Source organism: Stegodyphus dumicola, chromosome X1 (assembly GCF_044657685.1).
Source record: "Stegodyphus dumicola isolate Sdum_Otavi_A_Nest chromosome X1, ASM4465768v1".
Taxonomy (NCBI): Eukaryota; Metazoa; Arthropoda; class Arachnida; order Araneae; family Eresidae; genus Stegodyphus; species Stegodyphus dumicola.
The window spans coordinates 113,021,975-113,041,316 of record NC_140780.1 but is presented as its reverse complement, the minus strand read 5'-3'; the positions used below and the strand labels follow the sequence as shown (position 1 = coordinate 113,041,316).

The following is a 19,342-nucleotide window of genomic DNA, read 5'->3' as shown; positions in this document are numbered from 1 at the left end:
GATACACAGAAACACTGTAAACAGCTGTGACAACTCTTGCTCCCTTTTTGTGTTGTCATTCTTTTATGCGCGAGCATTTTTAGAAAGTTTAGTTAAGATATCCTATAAAGAAGAACTCATTGATTTCTAGCAATTTGCTTTCACCAAAATAAAATATATATAGAGAAATTGTATATATACATAAAATCACACACATGCATAGTAAATCCTATGCATAAATGTATCACGTATTACTGTGAACAGCTGTGACAACTCTTGCTCTTTTTTTGTGTTGTCATTCTTTTATGCGCGAGCATTTTTAGAAAGTTTAGTTAAGATATCCTATAAAGAACTCATTGATTTCTAGCAATTTGCTTTCACTAAAATAATCATATAGAGAGAGAAATTGTATATATGCATAAAATCACACACATGCATAATAAATCCTATGCATAAATGTATCACGTATTACTGTGAACAGCTGTGACAACTCTTGCTCTTTTTTTGTGTTGTCATTCTTTTATGCGCGAGCATTTTTAGAAAGTTTAGTTAAGATATCCTATAAAGAAGAACTCATTGATTTCTAGCAATTTGCTTTCACTAAAATAATCATATAGAGAGAGAAACTGTACATATACAGAAAATCACACACATGCATAATAAATCCTATGCATAAATGTATCACGTATTATACAAGTATTATTTAGATATGTATACACATACGTGAAAGATTTTATTAAAATTCAAGAAATGGTATTAGAAAATTAATTTCCTCCATTTGAATTCTCAGGGAAGAAATTTAAACATGCTTTAAAAAGACTTCTCTAAAGCTCTGAAGAAAATTATCATTCATTATAAGAAGAAAATTACTTTTATTAAGTTATACTTCAAAGATGCCCTACTGAAATGGATACTTATCCAGGTCAGAAGTGTATATAATTAACATCCAAATTTTACATGAGCTTAAGATGAAAATTAATGATTTTAGATTTCATATACATGTATTACAGAGGCATTTACTACAGTTTCTTATCAAACTGAGACACTCCCTATGAAATGTCAAAGAAAGTGACGCATAGAAATGAGCTCTTTTTACACTGTGGTGCATATCTTATGAGGCGAAGTTAACAACGTGATAGAGATACGAAAAAAGGTAAAAAATAGCTGCCATAAAATTTTCCAGAACAGAAGGAGAAGTTTTGTCAGTGTCTTCGTCTTTTACCCGTAACCGCAAATCTACTATATTCCAGGTGGAACCATAGCTATAGAATCGATTTTACCCAGCACATGGGCTCTTTACCTTATGGTATCTAGGGCCATTTCATCTTTGTTTTAGAACCTCCGATGGAAAGCTTCCTTTTATGTAGTAAATAAATTTTAACTAAATGATACCTGATAAAGATCATTTAAAGACTCGCCTCAGCTGAAAATTTAAGATTTGTGTTCATGATTTTTATTTTGAAAGTAAATAACTTCCAGTAACTTTTATATTACTTTTATTTTGAAGTCTAGATAAATCATCGGGAAAGGACAGAAATGATACATCACTAATGGATAAAAGTCCGATAAGATATATTTACTGCGCTATTAAATGTTCTCCCGTTGGCAGAAGAATACTGGTCCACGATAGTTTGAAAATAATAAAAACATTTTAATAGCCATAAAATAAAAAGTAAATAGTTATTTGTTTCTGGCAGTTAATTTTGTTTTGAACTCCTAATATCCGACTGGTTAAATTTTCTTATTCTTTATTTGCCATTTTGAATTATTGTTCACGGTACTAATACATATCCATACCCACACTGCTCTAAATATTTAGTAAAATTATATTATATCCTACTCTCATATGCTGAAGTAATAGTAGCAAGCAGTAAACCTTATATTTAATTATAGTGTTATGCTATCTAGATAATTAATTTTTGTGATGGTGAATTAAAGAAAGCTAAAGCAATTTTGTTTTACTCTTTCTGAAGTTACACATCAATTCCAATCCATAATATTTCAATGTGCAAGTAATATAATAGTTGAAAAATAAGTATGTAGTATTCATATGTTTCAGTACAACAAAATGTTTCAGTTTCTTTCAGTTTACACATAATAAAATTTAGTTACTAAGCACAAGAATAACCTGCCGTTATTATGCAAGTTCAAATTTTGCAAAATTCAATTTTAATTTACCCAAAAATCCTTAAATGTTCACGCTTTGTACCTTCTAATAAACAATAATGTCCTCCTTTCATCAATGTAACTAGAGAATATGTGTAGGGATACTTGCTCTCAATAACGAAACATTCCTGTCAGAGCATCTCTAGGAAAGCATAAGAGTTTTGGCACTGAACATAATATCAAACGTAAACTAACTTTGCCCATTTTTATAAACACATGTATAAGTGTCCTTCTATTAGAAATTTTATGAATTTTTAATTTACCAAATGAAAAAATCGAAACTGGCAGTTTGAAAAACGGCATATTTCGTGACATACTTGCCTTTCAATCTGAAAAACCTCGAAATCATACCCAGGACGGCACCGATCTTCTGAGAATCATTCAATACTGCTTTCGAAATTGTAAATCGTAATATCTGAAAACGGCAAAAATTGGGAAGCTAATGTTAATGGAAATCAATCAGAATTATTTCCAAACTCCTTTAAAAAGAAATATTTTTCAGAAAGGCTACACCTATAATAATTTCAATAAAGAATAGAACTAGAATTTCGGAAATTTAATCTGCTAGATAGCCGTTTCCATTTGTTCTCTTTTCCCAAATTATTCACTCTTCCGATGTTATTAAAATAAAATAAAAAAAAAAAAAAAAAAAAAAAAAAAAAAAAAAAACCCTCACGCTCCCAAACTGTTGCTACAGTTTTCTTGTAACCGGCGCCACAACAAAGGCATTCCAGCGGGTGGTTGATACAGAGTGTCTTCACGCATTAATAATTACTGTTGACTCACAGTTCCTTTCATTGAGCCCCCACGATGGAAGACGTAATTGACGGCCCAATCAATCCCATGCTCTTCCCCTCACCTCCTTTCCCAATTAAATGCCCCACTTGCGGCATATGAGGGAGGAGGGCCACTAAAAGATATCATCATCGCGCCCTCTGTCACCAGAAATGCAATGACGAACAAGTGTGTCATGCAACCCCTACCCTTCACCCCTGCCCAACCCAGTCGTTAACAAGCAACAGTTGTTTCCTTAAGGAAGTAAACCAATGGATGCGGTGCGAAGAGCACAGGATAACTGCTTCAATGTCTGTTATCCGTTAGTTTCATTTCTGAGATTGTTATCAGTATTTAGAGAGAGTCTTTACTCCATGGTATCTGATTTTCACTCATGCATATATGAATGAAAAAGCAAACATAAGAAAATTATGGGAAAGCTTTAGCATGCAATGCAATATAGTATAAAGTCAAGCAATATATACATATAGTTTATGACAGGATTCAACCATAATGGATTAACATTTTATTACTGAAAAATGCTAGCATTTTGTTATTTATTGCGCTGATATTTTATTTGCTAACGTTATAAATTCTTTGCTTATTGTACTAAAAGAATTTTTTTTTTCCATCCGCTGCAATTTTCATGGGCATTCATTAGAACTAGAACTTTTTCTTTGTATTAAGCTAGGAATGAAAACAAAAATATTTTCAGATAGGGGATAGAAAATAAAAGGAGCAATTTGCCACAGGATGTTTAAGGCTTTTGAAACACTACGTAGTTAAAAATTAGCAGTGTCTTAAAGGTGGTGTATTAGTTTCATCCAGTTAGATAATTAAAGCAGTAAAAATTTTTATTAGGATAATTTTTTTAACAAATACGTACACTTTCGAGGCGGGGGGTGATCAGATTTAAAATTTTGTAAGTCTTTCTGAGAATTTTTTTAATAAATACGTACACTTTCGAGGCGGGGGTGTGTGATCAGATTTTAAATTTTTTAAGTCTTTCTGAGAATATTTTTTTTTTTACCTTCATGTCATCTGTGACGGCTAAATAATTTTAACAATAAATTACTGCTCTCTCTCCACAAAGATGGTATCATATTTATGCATACGTACATTCTTATCTATACAAAATTACGGCAACATTTATAGCATGAGTAACGTTACTGAATATATACAAAAACCTTTCGCTTTAAACTCAGATTTAAGCCTAGATTACATACCTAACCATGTATCGGCTTGAGATTGATAGAGATTAATAATACAACTCGAAATTAATGCACAGCTTGGGTTAAACGCAATCTGCACTGAAGTTCCTAGTGAAACCATTTACTCTTAGTCATTGTTGGCTTTTCGTTTAACACTGGTGTTTGATTAAAATTTGGATTCCATGTAGTAGAAATGTATGCATCTACAACACTAAGTAAAAGTGCTTTAAATTTATCATTTTTATATGTAATTAGTTTTAAATTCATGAATAATTACTCTTATATAAGAATAATTACTCGTCTAGAGACTTACACTTCTCAACCAAAAGTATAGTGTATATTAATAAATAAAAATGTTTTCTTGTTGCTGAAGCAAACCTCGTTACAGCAAATGAGCGTGATATTCTAGTTATATGAAAAAAAATATTTTGAGCAAAAGCTATAAAAAACAAAATAAAAGTTTGTAATACACTTTACCGCAGCGCCAAAATAGTGTCTTTTTCAGAAACTAAAAAGAGATTAAAAAAAAGACTGATAAACTACCGAAGAAAATAAATATGCGTAACATCGTCAATTCGTCTACAGCATAAACGTTTATTAATAATGATAATACCTGCATAAAAACTATTTTCTTTCATCCTGCCTTAAACACAATACTCTATTAATTTTTCTTCATAAAGTATGAGGTTTCGAAAAGTATCTTGTGCGAAGCAGAAATATAGCTGCATTTATTCAAAAATATAGATGCTCGAAATGGAAATGTAGTTGCGTTTGCACCACCATCCATTCTTTGTATGCTGTTATTTTCCACTCCAATACATGCATGGGAAATGCAAGCATTTGGGAAATTTTACGAAATACTGAGCAACCACACACGTCTAGCTTAGATAAAACATAGATTATATGTAGGAGAGCAAAAATTAAAACATAGATTATATGTAGGAGAGTAAAAATTAAGGACGGGAGGAGTTTTCATTCGCAATGTTCACAGCAGCTGAGGCGTAGCTCTGGGGTGTGATATCTATCCCTGGGCGTAGCATCCAGGGGGTGCCAAAATAATGTTACGAAATTTTAGAATGAAAATATTTTCCGTTATTGGCAAACAGAAGCTGCGAAATCTTCAGTTGCCCACGGAGATTGAAAACCCTACTTACGGCTCCGCGCAACAGTGCTTCAAATCGGTTCAAAGCTTATCATTACGCTATCGAAACGTAAGACTATGAAAGAACGAATAACAATGACTAAGAAAGGAATTCAAAGATCCAAAGCACAATTATGGGAACGTGGAAGAGATATCCGAAGCAGAAGACGTAAATGTCCATTTGGCAGGTGGCAGGTTTCAGGTAAGAAAAATGTAATATTCAGTAAGGAACCATATTACTCCTGATTAAGAAGCAAGATGTGCACTGTATGTTCAGTACGAAGTCGTAAGTAAACTCTTGGCGCACCGTAGATCATTCCTGTAGTAGCGACGATGCCATAAACGTCTTTTTTTGGTTTTAGGAAAAGACTATAAACTACTCTCCTAACTAAATGCAATATCCATTATACTCTGCAACTACAGCGATACGGATGCTGTAATTGGTAACATTATATTTCATGACATTTGAAAGAAACTGGGCCGAAAATACCCCAACCATTGCTCCCGAGTCAAAAATAAAACTTAATATTTGAACCCACCAGTGACCGAGTATATAACAAATACCGATCTGGGTTCAAATTATGGGAACGGGCTGGTTGGGTGGGCTTTCTCGTGGTTTTATATTTTTGTAATGTAAACCAGCTAAGTTAAGATGTTCTTTACGAAAGCATCTCTTAGGCAAATCGCTCCAGTAAGCCTAATCGTAATCAAACAATCAATTCAAAAGAATTAGTGTTTGCATTCACTTAATTAAAACATTCAAAACTCTCACTCAGATACACATCATTTATTAAAATCTTCATTAACAAATGTTTGTTCGAATTTTAGGCTACTTGTTCCAGCGTTATAGCTTACATTCATTTGAACCGCCCAACCAGGATAGCGGTTAGCGACGCTGATTGCCGTATCGAAGGAACCGGGTTCGAATCCCGGAGAAGGCATGGATGTTTGTAAATGTATACGAAGTGTGAGGCATGGGGGTACTCTAAATAAGCGGGTAGCCGACAGTCCTCTCGAGAGGTTGAAGGTAGGAAAGGAGGCGTGGGAATCACTCGGATCCGTCCCTCCCGGGATGCTCTCTTTCAAAATTGGGGGCGGAACTGCGCAAAGTCTTACTGCACAGTTCCACCCCCAATTTCGAACCTGTACTGTCACCTGTACGGTGCCCAAAGCCCTTGCCAACGACAGGCACAATCTTGACTCCTTGCCACGACGAATTTCATGGTCTTGCGCTGATTCAAACATGCGAGATTAATCACAACACCATTTATTTGAAAGCTAAATAAAAGGCATATTTTCACACCCATACTTTTCAGTCTAGGAATTTGTTTATTCGCAGTTAAAAGAAGATTTAATCATCCACATATTTAATACCTCTTGAAAGAAAAAAACTGAAAAAACAAAATTTTAAATCAGAGAATACATCAGTCTTGTAGAAATATGAAAGTCATGATACCAGGTCAGCCTCCCGTTGAGAAAGAAAAAGAAGAAATGCATAAAAAATATGCTTAGCAAAATGTTTTAGGGACATTTTCTCTCAAATAAAAGGTTTGGCAAATTTCTTTACTTGGTATACTGATAAAGACTTTTCACAGGCATTCATTCAGTAATCCATCAATGTCATAAGAATGAAAACTTCGCCCCAGTATTTTTTAGATTGTATCGCAAAAAAAAAAAAAAAAAAAAACACTATAACTTGCAAAATAGCATGGATAAAAGAATGTTAACTAATACCTAGTTCAAATCACTTGGGAAAAGTTTTTTTTCTTTTTTGTTTTTAAACATTGATCATACGAATGATCGAGCACCTGAGGTCCATGATTTAGAAGAGACATGGAAATACATATGCTTGTTATGATTCACATTCTTCCATTTCTGCAAGTTGTTATTACGGGCCAACTGACAAGATGAGATACGCCCCATTAGAGGTCCCTGAACATGTCAAAATGTTTTTCTCGAGCTACAATCACACAGCTTCTTTCTAGGCGAAATTCGATTTAACGTTTCGAACAGCTAATGTAACAAATCGCTAAAATGTTTAAATATTTTTAATTTATACACGGTAACTAAAATAAAACATGACGAGCAAAACATTGAGTGCCATCCATAAAAAATGCTTTCATCCAAGGAAACGTTACCCTCGTAGTTTAACCCTCTGACCGCCGGACGTATGAATATCACGTTCATCATTTATCTAAATATACGTGGGAAAGGCTCTTATCGTGTTGGCACTTAAGTCTGTAGTACATTTGTAGGGACATTAGGTATATTTTTGGAAGCAGGCAAGATGAAAAATGAGCAAACCCTTTCGCCGGGAATCGAACCACGGACCTCTGGAATACCGGCCCAGCGTTCAGAACAACTACACCACGAAGGCAAGCTAGGAAGGCGGGAGAAATACCTTATACATTAAAAACGGCAATGGCTACTTCTCCGTCAATTTATTATCATCCGTTTACAGTTTATGATTTCAGTTGAACCAAACTCTCCGTTTTATGGAATTTAGCGAACCGTTAAAATATGTACTAGTGGTGCAATACGAATGGTAATACGTATCAGGAGGCCGAACATAAAAGGACAGACATCTGCAGCTTTCAGTATCTTTCAACTGCATTTTGTGTAAACAAAGTCAGTCATGAACGTCACTTGCATGTTTCAAGCCAAGTAAGTACCGTATGTATGTTTAGCATAATGTATTTTTGGTCTTTCCTTTTAAATGAAGTCAAGCTGTATTTTAAGACAATGAAGAATACATTTCAAGTAGGAGTAAATGTAAGATTCTTTTCATCAGAGATACACCATAATCAAACTGATGGAAAAAGCACAAATTATAGAAACTCATGCAGCAAGGAAACCACCTAAATTTGTCTTCTGAAATAGCTATGAGTCAAGAAGGTATGAAAATATTAAATAACTGAAATTCTCAAATTAGCTTTAGCTCTCGCAAATGAACGAAATCAGGCACCAGTATATACTTTTTTACGTCTTTAGCACTTTCTCTTACTGTACTTATATTTTACTTAGTGTGCGTTCAGCCTTTTATCATCTGCTCGTTAAGTTTATTTAATTTTTAAAACCGGTTTTTGTTTTAATCTTGAATTATCCTTTCTTTCAACTAAGGGTTTTGGTTCTAATTCTCATAATTAAAAGGAAGAAGGCAACAAGTAGTTGCAAAACGGAAGAGAGAGATTTTGGAGCTACCTTTGCCTATACTTCCGACCGAGTAAACATGATTCTTGCTTTGACCAAGTACTCGCACCCGTAATTTTCAAGTATTATACAAAAAATTATAATGCACGCTGGTTAATTAACGCTGGTTAAAAAATTAGTAACTGTTTAAAGTCGCAAAAGGATAGTATTCAATCCTAAAAATTTCATTCTGAGTTACATAACATTTAATTACGGCGAAAAATTTAATGTAAAGAGTAGTAAGTTTCGTTAACCTACCCCTTTTTTCGCATCTTCAGCAAGGCTTAAGACACTCAGTGGTGCCAAATACATATTTGATTTCTAGCACATAATATCCAAAAAAGTCATTCTTAAGCTCGACAGCCTTCGAGGAATTTGGTGTAAATAAAAAATTTTAACTCATTCTTGCATTACTTTTTTAATTCCATACAAGGCGGCATTTTTCTGAATAGAAACCATCATGCCCTAAAGTGATTATCTCTAAATATTAAATTTTAGGCACAGAGAAAGAAATTGAGAAGAAAAGATAGGAAAGAAATTTTTTACATTTTTTTTTTTTTGTTTCTTAATAATACTTAGTAAGATATTATTTCAGCTGGAAATAAATGGACAGAAAAGAATGAACATTTGCTGAACTAACATTTTCCTAAGCTGGAAACAATTAAAATTAATAACATGATTACAGAAATACGGTTATTAATTACATTTGTAGAGACATTAGGTATTTTTTAAAAGCCGGAAAGATGAAAAATTAGCAAACGGCTTCGCCTGAAATCGAACTACGGACCGCTGGAATACCGGCCCAGCGTGCAGAACCGCTACACCACGAAGGCATGGTAGGAAGGTGGGAGAACTACCTTATATACTTCTCTATTTAAAGGGCGACTGGGGTTTTTAGTGGACCCAATCGCCATAACCTGGGTGCGGAGAATCTTCATCGAACACCCTTTTAGTTCGGGCACCACTGTAGAGATATCAGTATTTTTTGGAAGCAGGATAATTGAAAAATTAGCAGACGCCTTCGCCGGGAATCGAACCACTACACGACGAAGGCTCGCTAGGAAGGTGGAAGAAATATCTTATATATTAATACAATAAATGGCAGCTTTTTTTTTAATCCTACTCTCTCTCTCTCTCTCTCTCTATATATATATATATATAATACACCCTCAATATAAACATTTCACGAACATCGTTAAGAGTCATCCAGAAAAGGCATTATTTCACAGAAAAATCTAATTTATTATAATAACTTAACCAATTTAAGGCGTAATGATTACCAGAGTTTTTTTATTCCTTGCTGCTGAAATATTTACACAATTATAACTATATAATTTTTTTGCAAGAGATGAAATAAAAACGCATCAAAATTGTTTAAATATACCATGCATTCATTTGCTTTGGCTAGCTGGCTTTAAAAGATCGCTCCAATTTCTAATGAATTTTGCTCAATAGTCTGAACTATTATAAATGTCACTTATCAATTAGTTCTTTAATTTGAGAAAAGTAAGTTCAACACAGTTCACGCCACATGCCAAACCAAATTTATGAAAATGAGATTTTAAGCTAGTTTAGGCATCACATTTCTCGCTTCAGACAAAAGTCGCGACATATAGTTTTTCTCAGGCTTCCGTTTGCGTGTACGTACAGATTTCCTTTACGCAAACTAATGAGATTAGAAAAAGGATAAGAATTTTTGTACATTGCTTACGGCCTGTACGTGCATCATATCTTTAAAAAAAAAAAGAAAGAAAGCACGTGATAAATTGAAATATTTTTTTTACTTAACACATTACTAACTCTTCCTGAAATCAATACACATTTGGCATTGATAGATCTGTTTTCTTAAGATGTCAGGATTTCTTTCGGACAAGTTTCTTCACAGACATACGAAAGCTATGCACTTTATAAGTTTAATTCAAAATGCAGTTCTGACCCTACGGGAGTTCTGATGTGAAATCGTGAATCGTATCGTACGTAGTTCTGATTTAAATCATATCATTATATATATATATATATAATATGTTGTATGATCTTAAATTCATTTAGTGCGAAACATAACTTACTAGTATGGATTCACTCTTTTAAGATAATCCTACTATAATTAAACTTACAAGATAATATATTCAATCCATCAATATATATATATATATATATATAATTTATTTACTAAAAAATATTGATTATATTATCTCCTAAGATTATATATATATATATCTTGCAATTCAATGATATGATTTCACACCAGAACTATGTAAGAACTACAATTTGACCAGAAATATTAATGATATGGAATATGTACCCAATGAGATGCTAAGAAGGACTTTAAACGTGTTTCCGTCGTAGGAAGATATAAAACGGCAAGAATTTTCATAAAATTTTCCACATACAATAGAGAAGACACTTTTTGCGAAACTGAAAAAAAATACATATATGCAGAACTGACCTACTACAAACTCTGATTACGTTTAGATTTAAAACCCTGGCGTTATTTTTAACATAAGAATAATTACATTCAATCAAGATTGGTTCCGCCTTCCACTGCAAAAAAATTCTAAAACAGAAATGCTTATAAAAGAAAAAATATAAAGAAACATCCTTTTCATTAATGCGTTTCCCCTTTCATTGACGACAGCTTGATCTAGTTATTTCTAAAGACACCCGAAAATTATTAAATAATTAAAAATTTAACTACACAAATTCAGTTTAATCATAACATAAGACACAGAGGGCAGAATGAAAACTGTAAAAGAAATTGGAGGAAATTAAAATACTACAGCTTTCACAGCATTTTCTATGAGTATTTTAATACCATAATTTTAGTAATTTCAGTAACTGTAATGTGGAAAGATTATTTCCACATTACATTTACCGTTTCAGAAACATTTACCGTTTCAGGCTTTTTTATATTTTCAATAATATTTTGAAACATGCCACTATTAACAATGAGCTATAACAGTGCAAATTAGCACTAATCTTAACCTACTAATATTATTAATAATATTTGCAATTGCTATTTCATAATGCTAGTAGAAAAAATAAGTACTAAATATATTTGAATGCCTTAAGAAGTTATCATTAATACTAATCCGAATTTTTAGCTGTTTACAGCAATATATAAGCCGATATTGTAGAACTATAATGTTTTTATAAAAAATGCATGCATTTAACAGGTATGATATCTGTCTGTTTTATAATATAAGAAATAATTCAAAGAATTTTTTTTCCAGATTATACATAAATTTTCATGCAAATTTACACAAATCAAGGCTCGTTGCTAGCAACCTTACATAACCCAAAACTTGTAGTACTCCAATTTAAAATAATCAGTTGATATTTTTATTTATTTTTTTTCAATTTTACATTTATTTAAACATAATTGTGTACAATGAAACAAAAATAAACCGCATATTTTTTTAATGATTACAATCTAAACATCTCATTAACATTGCTTCTAATAAAACTAATAATTTTCAAGTAAACATAAAATTAGCGCATTATAAAGGGAGCAACTGAATGAAATTTGGACTGGAAGATAACTCAGTTTCTCGTTTCTATTAGCTTGCTTGAAGAAAATTTAATTTCTGCATGAAAAACTGCTCATTTGAAATCAATTTAAATTAAACAAAATGAAGCCTAAATATTTCCAATCAATTATTTGTCTACGCTATAACATGAATGGTCATTTACTGATTTTTGAGTAACGCACAGGTATTTTATCCTTCCTGTACAATCTACAGGACAACAGCAATATAAAACATCCATGATAAACAAATAAATAAAGTGCGTAACTATATTTTTTTTTACAACGCAGCTATAAAAAATAGCAGAAAATATTGTTCCGAATGATTGCTAGCAAGTTTAATCTTCCATTGGCCAGCATTCTTCTTGCTTCAGATATTACGCTCATATTTGTAGAAACTTCTGAAAAAAATCATTTGGAGTCTTATTTAAGATTTAAATTATATAATGTTTATATATCTTACATGCTTTATATATTATGTTAAGAAAATTCTAACAGCGGTATAACAATGTAAAGTAAAATGAATTCTAATATTATTAAACAGATATTATCATAAGAGGCTATCATAATTGTACACTGCTTATATTGTATTAGTTTTAAATTTAGCATAGTAACTAAGAGTTATAACTTCAGATTTTGTTTCTTAACATTAAGTGAAGGCATTTGGTTTTATAATAAGGTTCATTTACCCCCAAATGCGGGTCCAATAAAGTTTGGTTTTGTTACACATATGAGTCTACCTCGCCAGCATACTTCTTCGTTTTATTTATGATCTTATAGTTGATCTAGTTTCTGATTTTTGACCTCGTAGTTTTTCACTGAATAACCAAGAAGTTGAAACGACAGTTTAAACACAAAGTAAAGCAGCGAAAAACGAATATATTACATGATTTAAAGTTAAATATTTAAATTTCGTACTTATGCTCATTAGATAACCATCCCATTTCCACACAGTATGGATCATTACAATTTAAAAAGAAGCAGTTGCGGCTTGTTTTCTTTATTTGTTTTGTGAATTTCAATACTTAGCAATTCAGAGCTATTTCCTGGTTTTGCTAAGGTTTAGATGATAACGGAAATAGAAACGTAGTTTATTGCTCGTCATTTGTTACATTTTGAGCTAAGTGTAACATATTCTGTCTGCACCGCGAATCTGCAGCGAGAGCTAAATCTGTAGCCAAAGAACATAGGGCACTGTTGAAAGCAAGCTTAAGATACGCTAAAATCTACCGTTAATGAATGCGTTTATTGACGGGGTGAGAAAGTAAATAAAAGTAACAATTGTTTGCAAGCACTGTTTTGCTTCAAACACCGCCTTACACAAATAATCAAAGAAGAAAACAAACTTTGTTTCCACAGCTGAGTTCAATGGTACATGAGAGTATTGGTTCTTTTGGAAGAGAAAATGGCGTTACATGATTTTCTCCCGTTAGGTGAACAGAATGTGTGCTCTATTTTTATTCGATACTCAGTAAAACCTTTCGCTAGAACATTTGTTTGCCTGTAAGACATCAATCATTGCCACATAATACTTTCACCATTAAGATATACATAGTGTGCAATGCTTTGGTCCCTCTGTTAGTTATTTTTTAAATGAAATGCCAAGCAGAAAAATGATTTTGTCCTTTTTTATTCTATTCGGCTGCTTTTGTGCCCATTTTGTCGAGTATTTGAAAGTAACATTTCACCTTTTTTATGGACAGGTAGGTTAGGAAATAATTTAAATTGATTCTGGGGAATTTTCCAAGCAGAACAAATATAAGTAAGATACAGATTCCAAATAGATAGATATAAGCAGATCCACTATTATATGCCGCACTGAGCTTATTCTTTGTATACGGCGTTAGGGTTTATGAGACATTTCGCCCCCCCCTCCTTCCTTTTCCGTGTCGTACATATGTTGTATCGATATTTCTCTTTACGTGCAGTCCCAAAGGTCGCTGTTTGACACCAGTGCACCGAGATTTTATAGAAAATCTGAAGATCTCAGACTGCCATTATATTCCAGAAACTGGAAAATGCACCCTAGAGAGAAATAGTCCTTTTCCTCCTGGGTGTGTTTGTGCTTTCTTTAAGTGTACTTCTGTTTCCACCTTATCTACCACATATTTGGGGACGGATGGCAGCGTGACGATGTCCTTGCAGTTACATTATTCGCTGTTTTTACTTTGTTTAAATCTCGATCTTCTTTCCGATTTTTATATTCTCCTTTATCCATTTACGTTAGGCTGAATCAGTTAATTTCAAATGTTTTCCCCTAATTAAAAATTTCTTTTCATAGGAAAGCAAATGACGTCTTGGACAGAATAATATTTTTTTTTTTTATTCGCTGAAAACTTTATCCAAACGGTGTTTCTATACGAATTAAAAAAAATACATCTTCATTTGGGAAAATAAATAAATAAATTTTAAGATTGAATATCATAAAATTATGTTTTTTTCTCAAAACTTGAGGCTCTTCAGTTATTATGTAGCAAGTTTCTTATGCGGAATAAGTATTAATAAACCATTAGATAGAAATTTTCTGTGTGTTATAATTCTAAAACGTAGAATGTGCACTTCCGCTCATTTAAATAATTTGAGATCTTAATAAAAGAAAATCCGAATTTCTAAATTAATTATGTGTGTGATTATGGCAAAGCCTCGAGGGCTATCTGCCTAAGAGGAGGGATGCCTTCGTGGAGGACTTTCTAAGGGAAACTGGCTCGTATACACGTTACACATGGGGAAAACCACGAAAACACCCATGCAGCCAGCCCGTTCGCGGGATTCGAACCTCGGACCGAACTACCAGTGTTCAGCGACTTTACCGCTCGGCCACTGGTGGGCCTAAAGTAATTATATGTAATTACTTGTTTAGTCGTGCGTAATTTATAATAATAAGGCACACTGGAGCAATATCGGCAGTCAAAAAAGATATGAACCCACACTAAATTTACTACAAAGTATAATATGAAAAACAAAATACAATAGGTATTTCTGAATAATTATTGTATATATATTGTATAAATATTATTGTGAATACTAAGCAGATGTAAAATTAACTGTTATTGATAAAAGAAAACGAGTTCATTCTATAATACTTTAATCTCAGTAACAATATTTAAATTTATTAAAAAGCGTCTCTTACATACTTACAAGTCACTAAAATTAGTCTGAAGTCATGTTGTAGCATATTTCATAGCATGGACACACTAAAGTTGATTATGATAAATCCAGGGAAAATTGCAATCAAGTCTGGTATATTATTACTTCCGGCAAAAGATCATAAACCTACAGTTCACCTATAAGATATCACCTTAGTCTAATGCAGCGATACCCCAAGCGTTTTCGAACTCACTTAACTGAACACTGATGATCATGCTGTAGAGTCATTAGGTTTTTTTTTTGAAGCAGGAGACATGAAAAATGAGCAAGCAATGCTTTAGCCGGGACACGAACCTGGACCTCTCGAAAACACACTGAGTATGCTATCAACTACACCACGAAGGAATGCAGAAAGAAGGGAGAATATACCTTGCAATGCAACACAGTGATTTGGTTTTGGAATTCGCTTTGTTAATATTGTTACTGTTTTTTATTATTAATGTATTGAAACTCATCTACGAATTTGAAGACTGTGTTTGATGAATATGTCAAGATGTAGTAGTTATCATGTTTACACAAGATGCATCTCTCTTTGGATTTTAGTACTTTAAATTCAAAAAATATCGATTAGTACGGTATTTAAAAATAAAAATAAAATTTAAATGCATGTTTAATTTGGAAAATTCGGCGACACACATCGTGAGGCTTCACGATAACTCAAGAGGAACTGAACTAGGTAAAACTTACATAAAACCCTATTTTATTATGCCATTAAGCGGTACGGCAAAGAAAAGTTATACATCCTATTAACGGAATTTTATTTCCGGGCTGATTCTAAGTAATATACGACAGTACAGAATTATATTGTTAATTACTTAGAGCTATCTTAGAAATAAATACTTACGGTTATCAAATACAATTGCTTTCAATTTAGGGATATCGAATACAATTCCTTCATTTTTTGATTTAAAAAATCAGAAACGCTTATAAAATTATTGAAAACACTGAATTTAATGCCTGATTCTTGAAATGCTTAATATTCCAAAGTCTGAATGTCTGAAATGATATTCGTTTCTGACTCATAAATAACAGATATTTATTAATAGTATATTAGCTATGTTCCTACTTTAGTTTAGTACATCGAAAGTTGTTTCCCGTCTTCGCTCTTCAATAATAAGAAATATATCAATAGAACAATTATTTATTAAGATTTATAAGCACTGATAACGAAGTTATAAAATATAAGACTTTTTCAGACAAAAAAAGACATATTAAAAAAATTCATGCCACTGAAAAATTCAGAGACGCGTGTACCTAATTAATTAAATCATAGCGGACAAGATATAGAATATGAATTAAAAAGAAATTACTTTGTGTAGCATTTATTTATTTTAAAAATATTTTTTTCGACCGTTATGAAAAGCTCTCTGGAGAGCAATTTTCAACTTACTGCTGCAAAGGAAAAGTTTAGAATAATCTTTCAAAGAAAGATCGAGAACCTAAAAATAAAATGCAGTTCAGCGCCCGACGACATCCGATATTTTTTAAAAGTTGAGAACTCATACAGACAACAGTCCTTGAAGCTGGATAAAGAGCGGAAGGCGGATCCAATCCATCATGATAAACAGCCCCGATAATATACTCAGACGTTTCTGCTAAAGTAAAAGAGCTTAATTTTACCAACACTGCAAGTAACGGTTATTTGATATATCAGTATTTTCAAAGTAATTTTTTAACACCAAGAAAGGGATTTAGTTCATTTTCATTTAAGCTGAATTCAGCTGTGCGGTTTTTAATATGCCATTCTGACGCTCGTTATAATTAAATCATCCACAGAGATTTTGTTACTTTCATTAAAAAGTAGATTGGCAAACATATCCGTCATGGCTGGGTAAAAATTAAAAGGAAGACCCTATTTCTTAAACACTCAAAAATGTATTAAATTTTTATTTTTTATTTTAACTGTAATCGTGTGCGTATTTCGTGAACATTTTTACCGTTCTTTTCGTCAGTTGTATTCTGCTATGGTTATAGAAACTATTTATCAAATTTAACTGTCACAAAAATACGTTGAATTACAAGTTAGGAATCTTAAGAGCTTTGTTACTTTTAGTTCATAGAATCAAACAGAGAAACAGATGGCAGTATACCCATTTAGTTTCAAAATCTGAGCATTAGTTATGAGAGACGTACGAAAAGAAGTTACTAAAAAAGCACACCTGTTTAAAATATGCGGTATACAAAATGCTTTCATATTTTTAACCGAAAACGTTCTGGACGGGAAAAGTATAATTTAGCAAGTAAAAATAAAATACACAGATGCTAACTTAAACTTTTTAAGATTCTAGACAACATATTTAAAGAAATCAAACAAATTTATATAAAAAGAAATTAAAGATCTTTCAACCAAATTTAAGCAGAAATTCGAAAACAAATCTTGCTTGTTTTGACGATTAAAGTTATATTGCGTTAAAAGCATTTTATGTTAAATTTGTAGTTGAGCTTCACGAAATATTAATTGCGCATACTTACGCGAATTTTGCTCGTAAAAGAATGGAATTTCTTCTTTCTAATTTACTGAAGCGTAACTAATAATTTAATAACCCACTTTTTGTGCTGCATTAAAAGTTATATTTTATGCTTAGGATATAAAATTTATTTTATTTAACACTTTTTTAAGTTAACTATTTCCTGTAATTTGTATTCTTCCTTAATTTGTATTCTTCACCAGGGCGCAAATTAATATGAGTTTAAATAAAGAACGTATTTGCAGTTTAAATAGAGAGCTTCGATAACGCTTCAGAAAGCCAAGTTATTCCCCGAATTGTCTATCTGTGTGCTGTATAGTGGGTGATATTTTCAATTTGTTAGCGTACCTGTTGAATCGTACAGACTTAAGCATTTGTATTTCTAGACCTCGCAATTAGAGATGGACAAATTTGGCTAACGTTTAGTTTAACTACAGGAAGTAGCTTTTTCTAAAGCTTTTGGTTAAGTTTTACTTTTCTTCTGTGTTCTTGAAGGTATAGATTTACAGGTATAGGCTAAGCCAAAAATTTGTCCAAAGCACTGAAAAATTAAACAGGACAGTTGAATAGTTAGTTAGGTTTCAACCCTACAAGGGAACCTTCCGAACGAAAACAATAGTCCGAAAATTCTCTGTTTTTTATCTTGTATCTTTTAAACTGCATTGGGAAGTGAATATTTAGGACCAATAGTTTATAAGGCATTTTCTCCCTCTTTTCCGCATGTCTTTGTTGTGTCCCTGGAAGCACGCTCGACGCGTATTTGGGAGGTCAGGAGTTTGAATCCCAACGACCGCATTGCGGGTTTCTTCAGTCTTGGCTTCAAAAAATTGTAAAAGACTCTACATTTAAGAAATAAAGTCTGAAGAAGTCTTTTTCAAAAAGCCTTCGTGCAACACGTGGATATTCCCAATTTTCATGTCCTGAGGTTAATACTTAATAATTGTTTAAAAATTACAGAAATTTCTATTCTTGCGACTTGTATCACTGTAACATCAGAAATTAATTATGAAGAGGGGCGCATGATTACGTTTGTTGTCGAATGGGCTTTGGGCTCTTTCACAGGCAGCAGTACGACTTTTCCTACCTTCCTTCCATTTTTGAAGGAGAAACCACAGGGGGATGGGTACAAGGGTCCTCCCACCCCTCTTTTCCATACTATCAAACCCCTAGATAGGACTTTCAACCCGCAGTGCATTTTAAGTGACTCCCATGCCACAAAGACATTATATACTTACAAACATCCAAGCTTTCTCCCGGATTCGAAACCTAGCTCAAAGATACGGCAATCAGCAACACTAAGCATTATATACCAATCAGGTCGGTAGAGAACATTTCTAAGCCATTCAAGCAAAATATAATGTTTTATCTACAACAATGGTTCTTAATCCTTTTCAAGTCGTTGAAAAGCACAGTTGTAACTCATGGCCCCCGTTAGTACAGGGACAGGTACAAATGTGGGGACATCAGAATTTTACCACTGGTCGTGCAAATATAGTCACACTACTAACTGTGAAGCTCTTCCCCCAACTTTGACGGCTTTCCCCAATCCTGTGGATCGATCCAAAGATCTCCTCTTTCCCAATTCCAACCCACTCGAAAAGACTTTCGGCTTGACAGCTGACTTTTTTTAAATGCCTCCATGCCTCATATGTACTATACTCTTACAAACATCCATGCCTTCTCCGGGATTATATTTAGATATATCTCCTTCAAAAAATTTTGTGCTGCGTCACTGACGTCATCA

At 32.9% G+C, this 19,342-nt stretch overlaps 2 protein-coding genes across 3 annotated transcripts in view; both read right to left on the bottom strand.

Moving 5' to 3' along the window:
• Positions 1 to 19,342, bottom strand: part of LOC118198603 (muscleblind-like protein 1) — a 713,982-nt gene that overhangs the window by 673,160 nt on the left and 21,480 nt on the right. The window lies entirely within an intron of this gene.
• The window catches only part of LOC146993242 (protein muscleblind-like), a 202,910-nt gene that overhangs the window by 162,525 nt on the left and 21,043 nt on the right, over positions 1 to 19,342 (bottom strand). Inside the window, exon 2 of one of the 2 annotated variants that reach the window (XM_085807974.1) lies at positions 11,851 to 12,384. The exons of the other annotated variant lie outside the window; for it this stretch is intronic. Coding sequence (XP_085664100.1) covers positions 12,367 to 12,384 — 18 coding nt within the window. The 3' untranslated portion in view covers positions 11,851 to 12,366. Of the gene's footprint in view, positions 1 to 11,850; positions 12,385 to 19,342 lie in introns of those variants that run through there. 2 annotated transcript variants of the gene reach the window in all.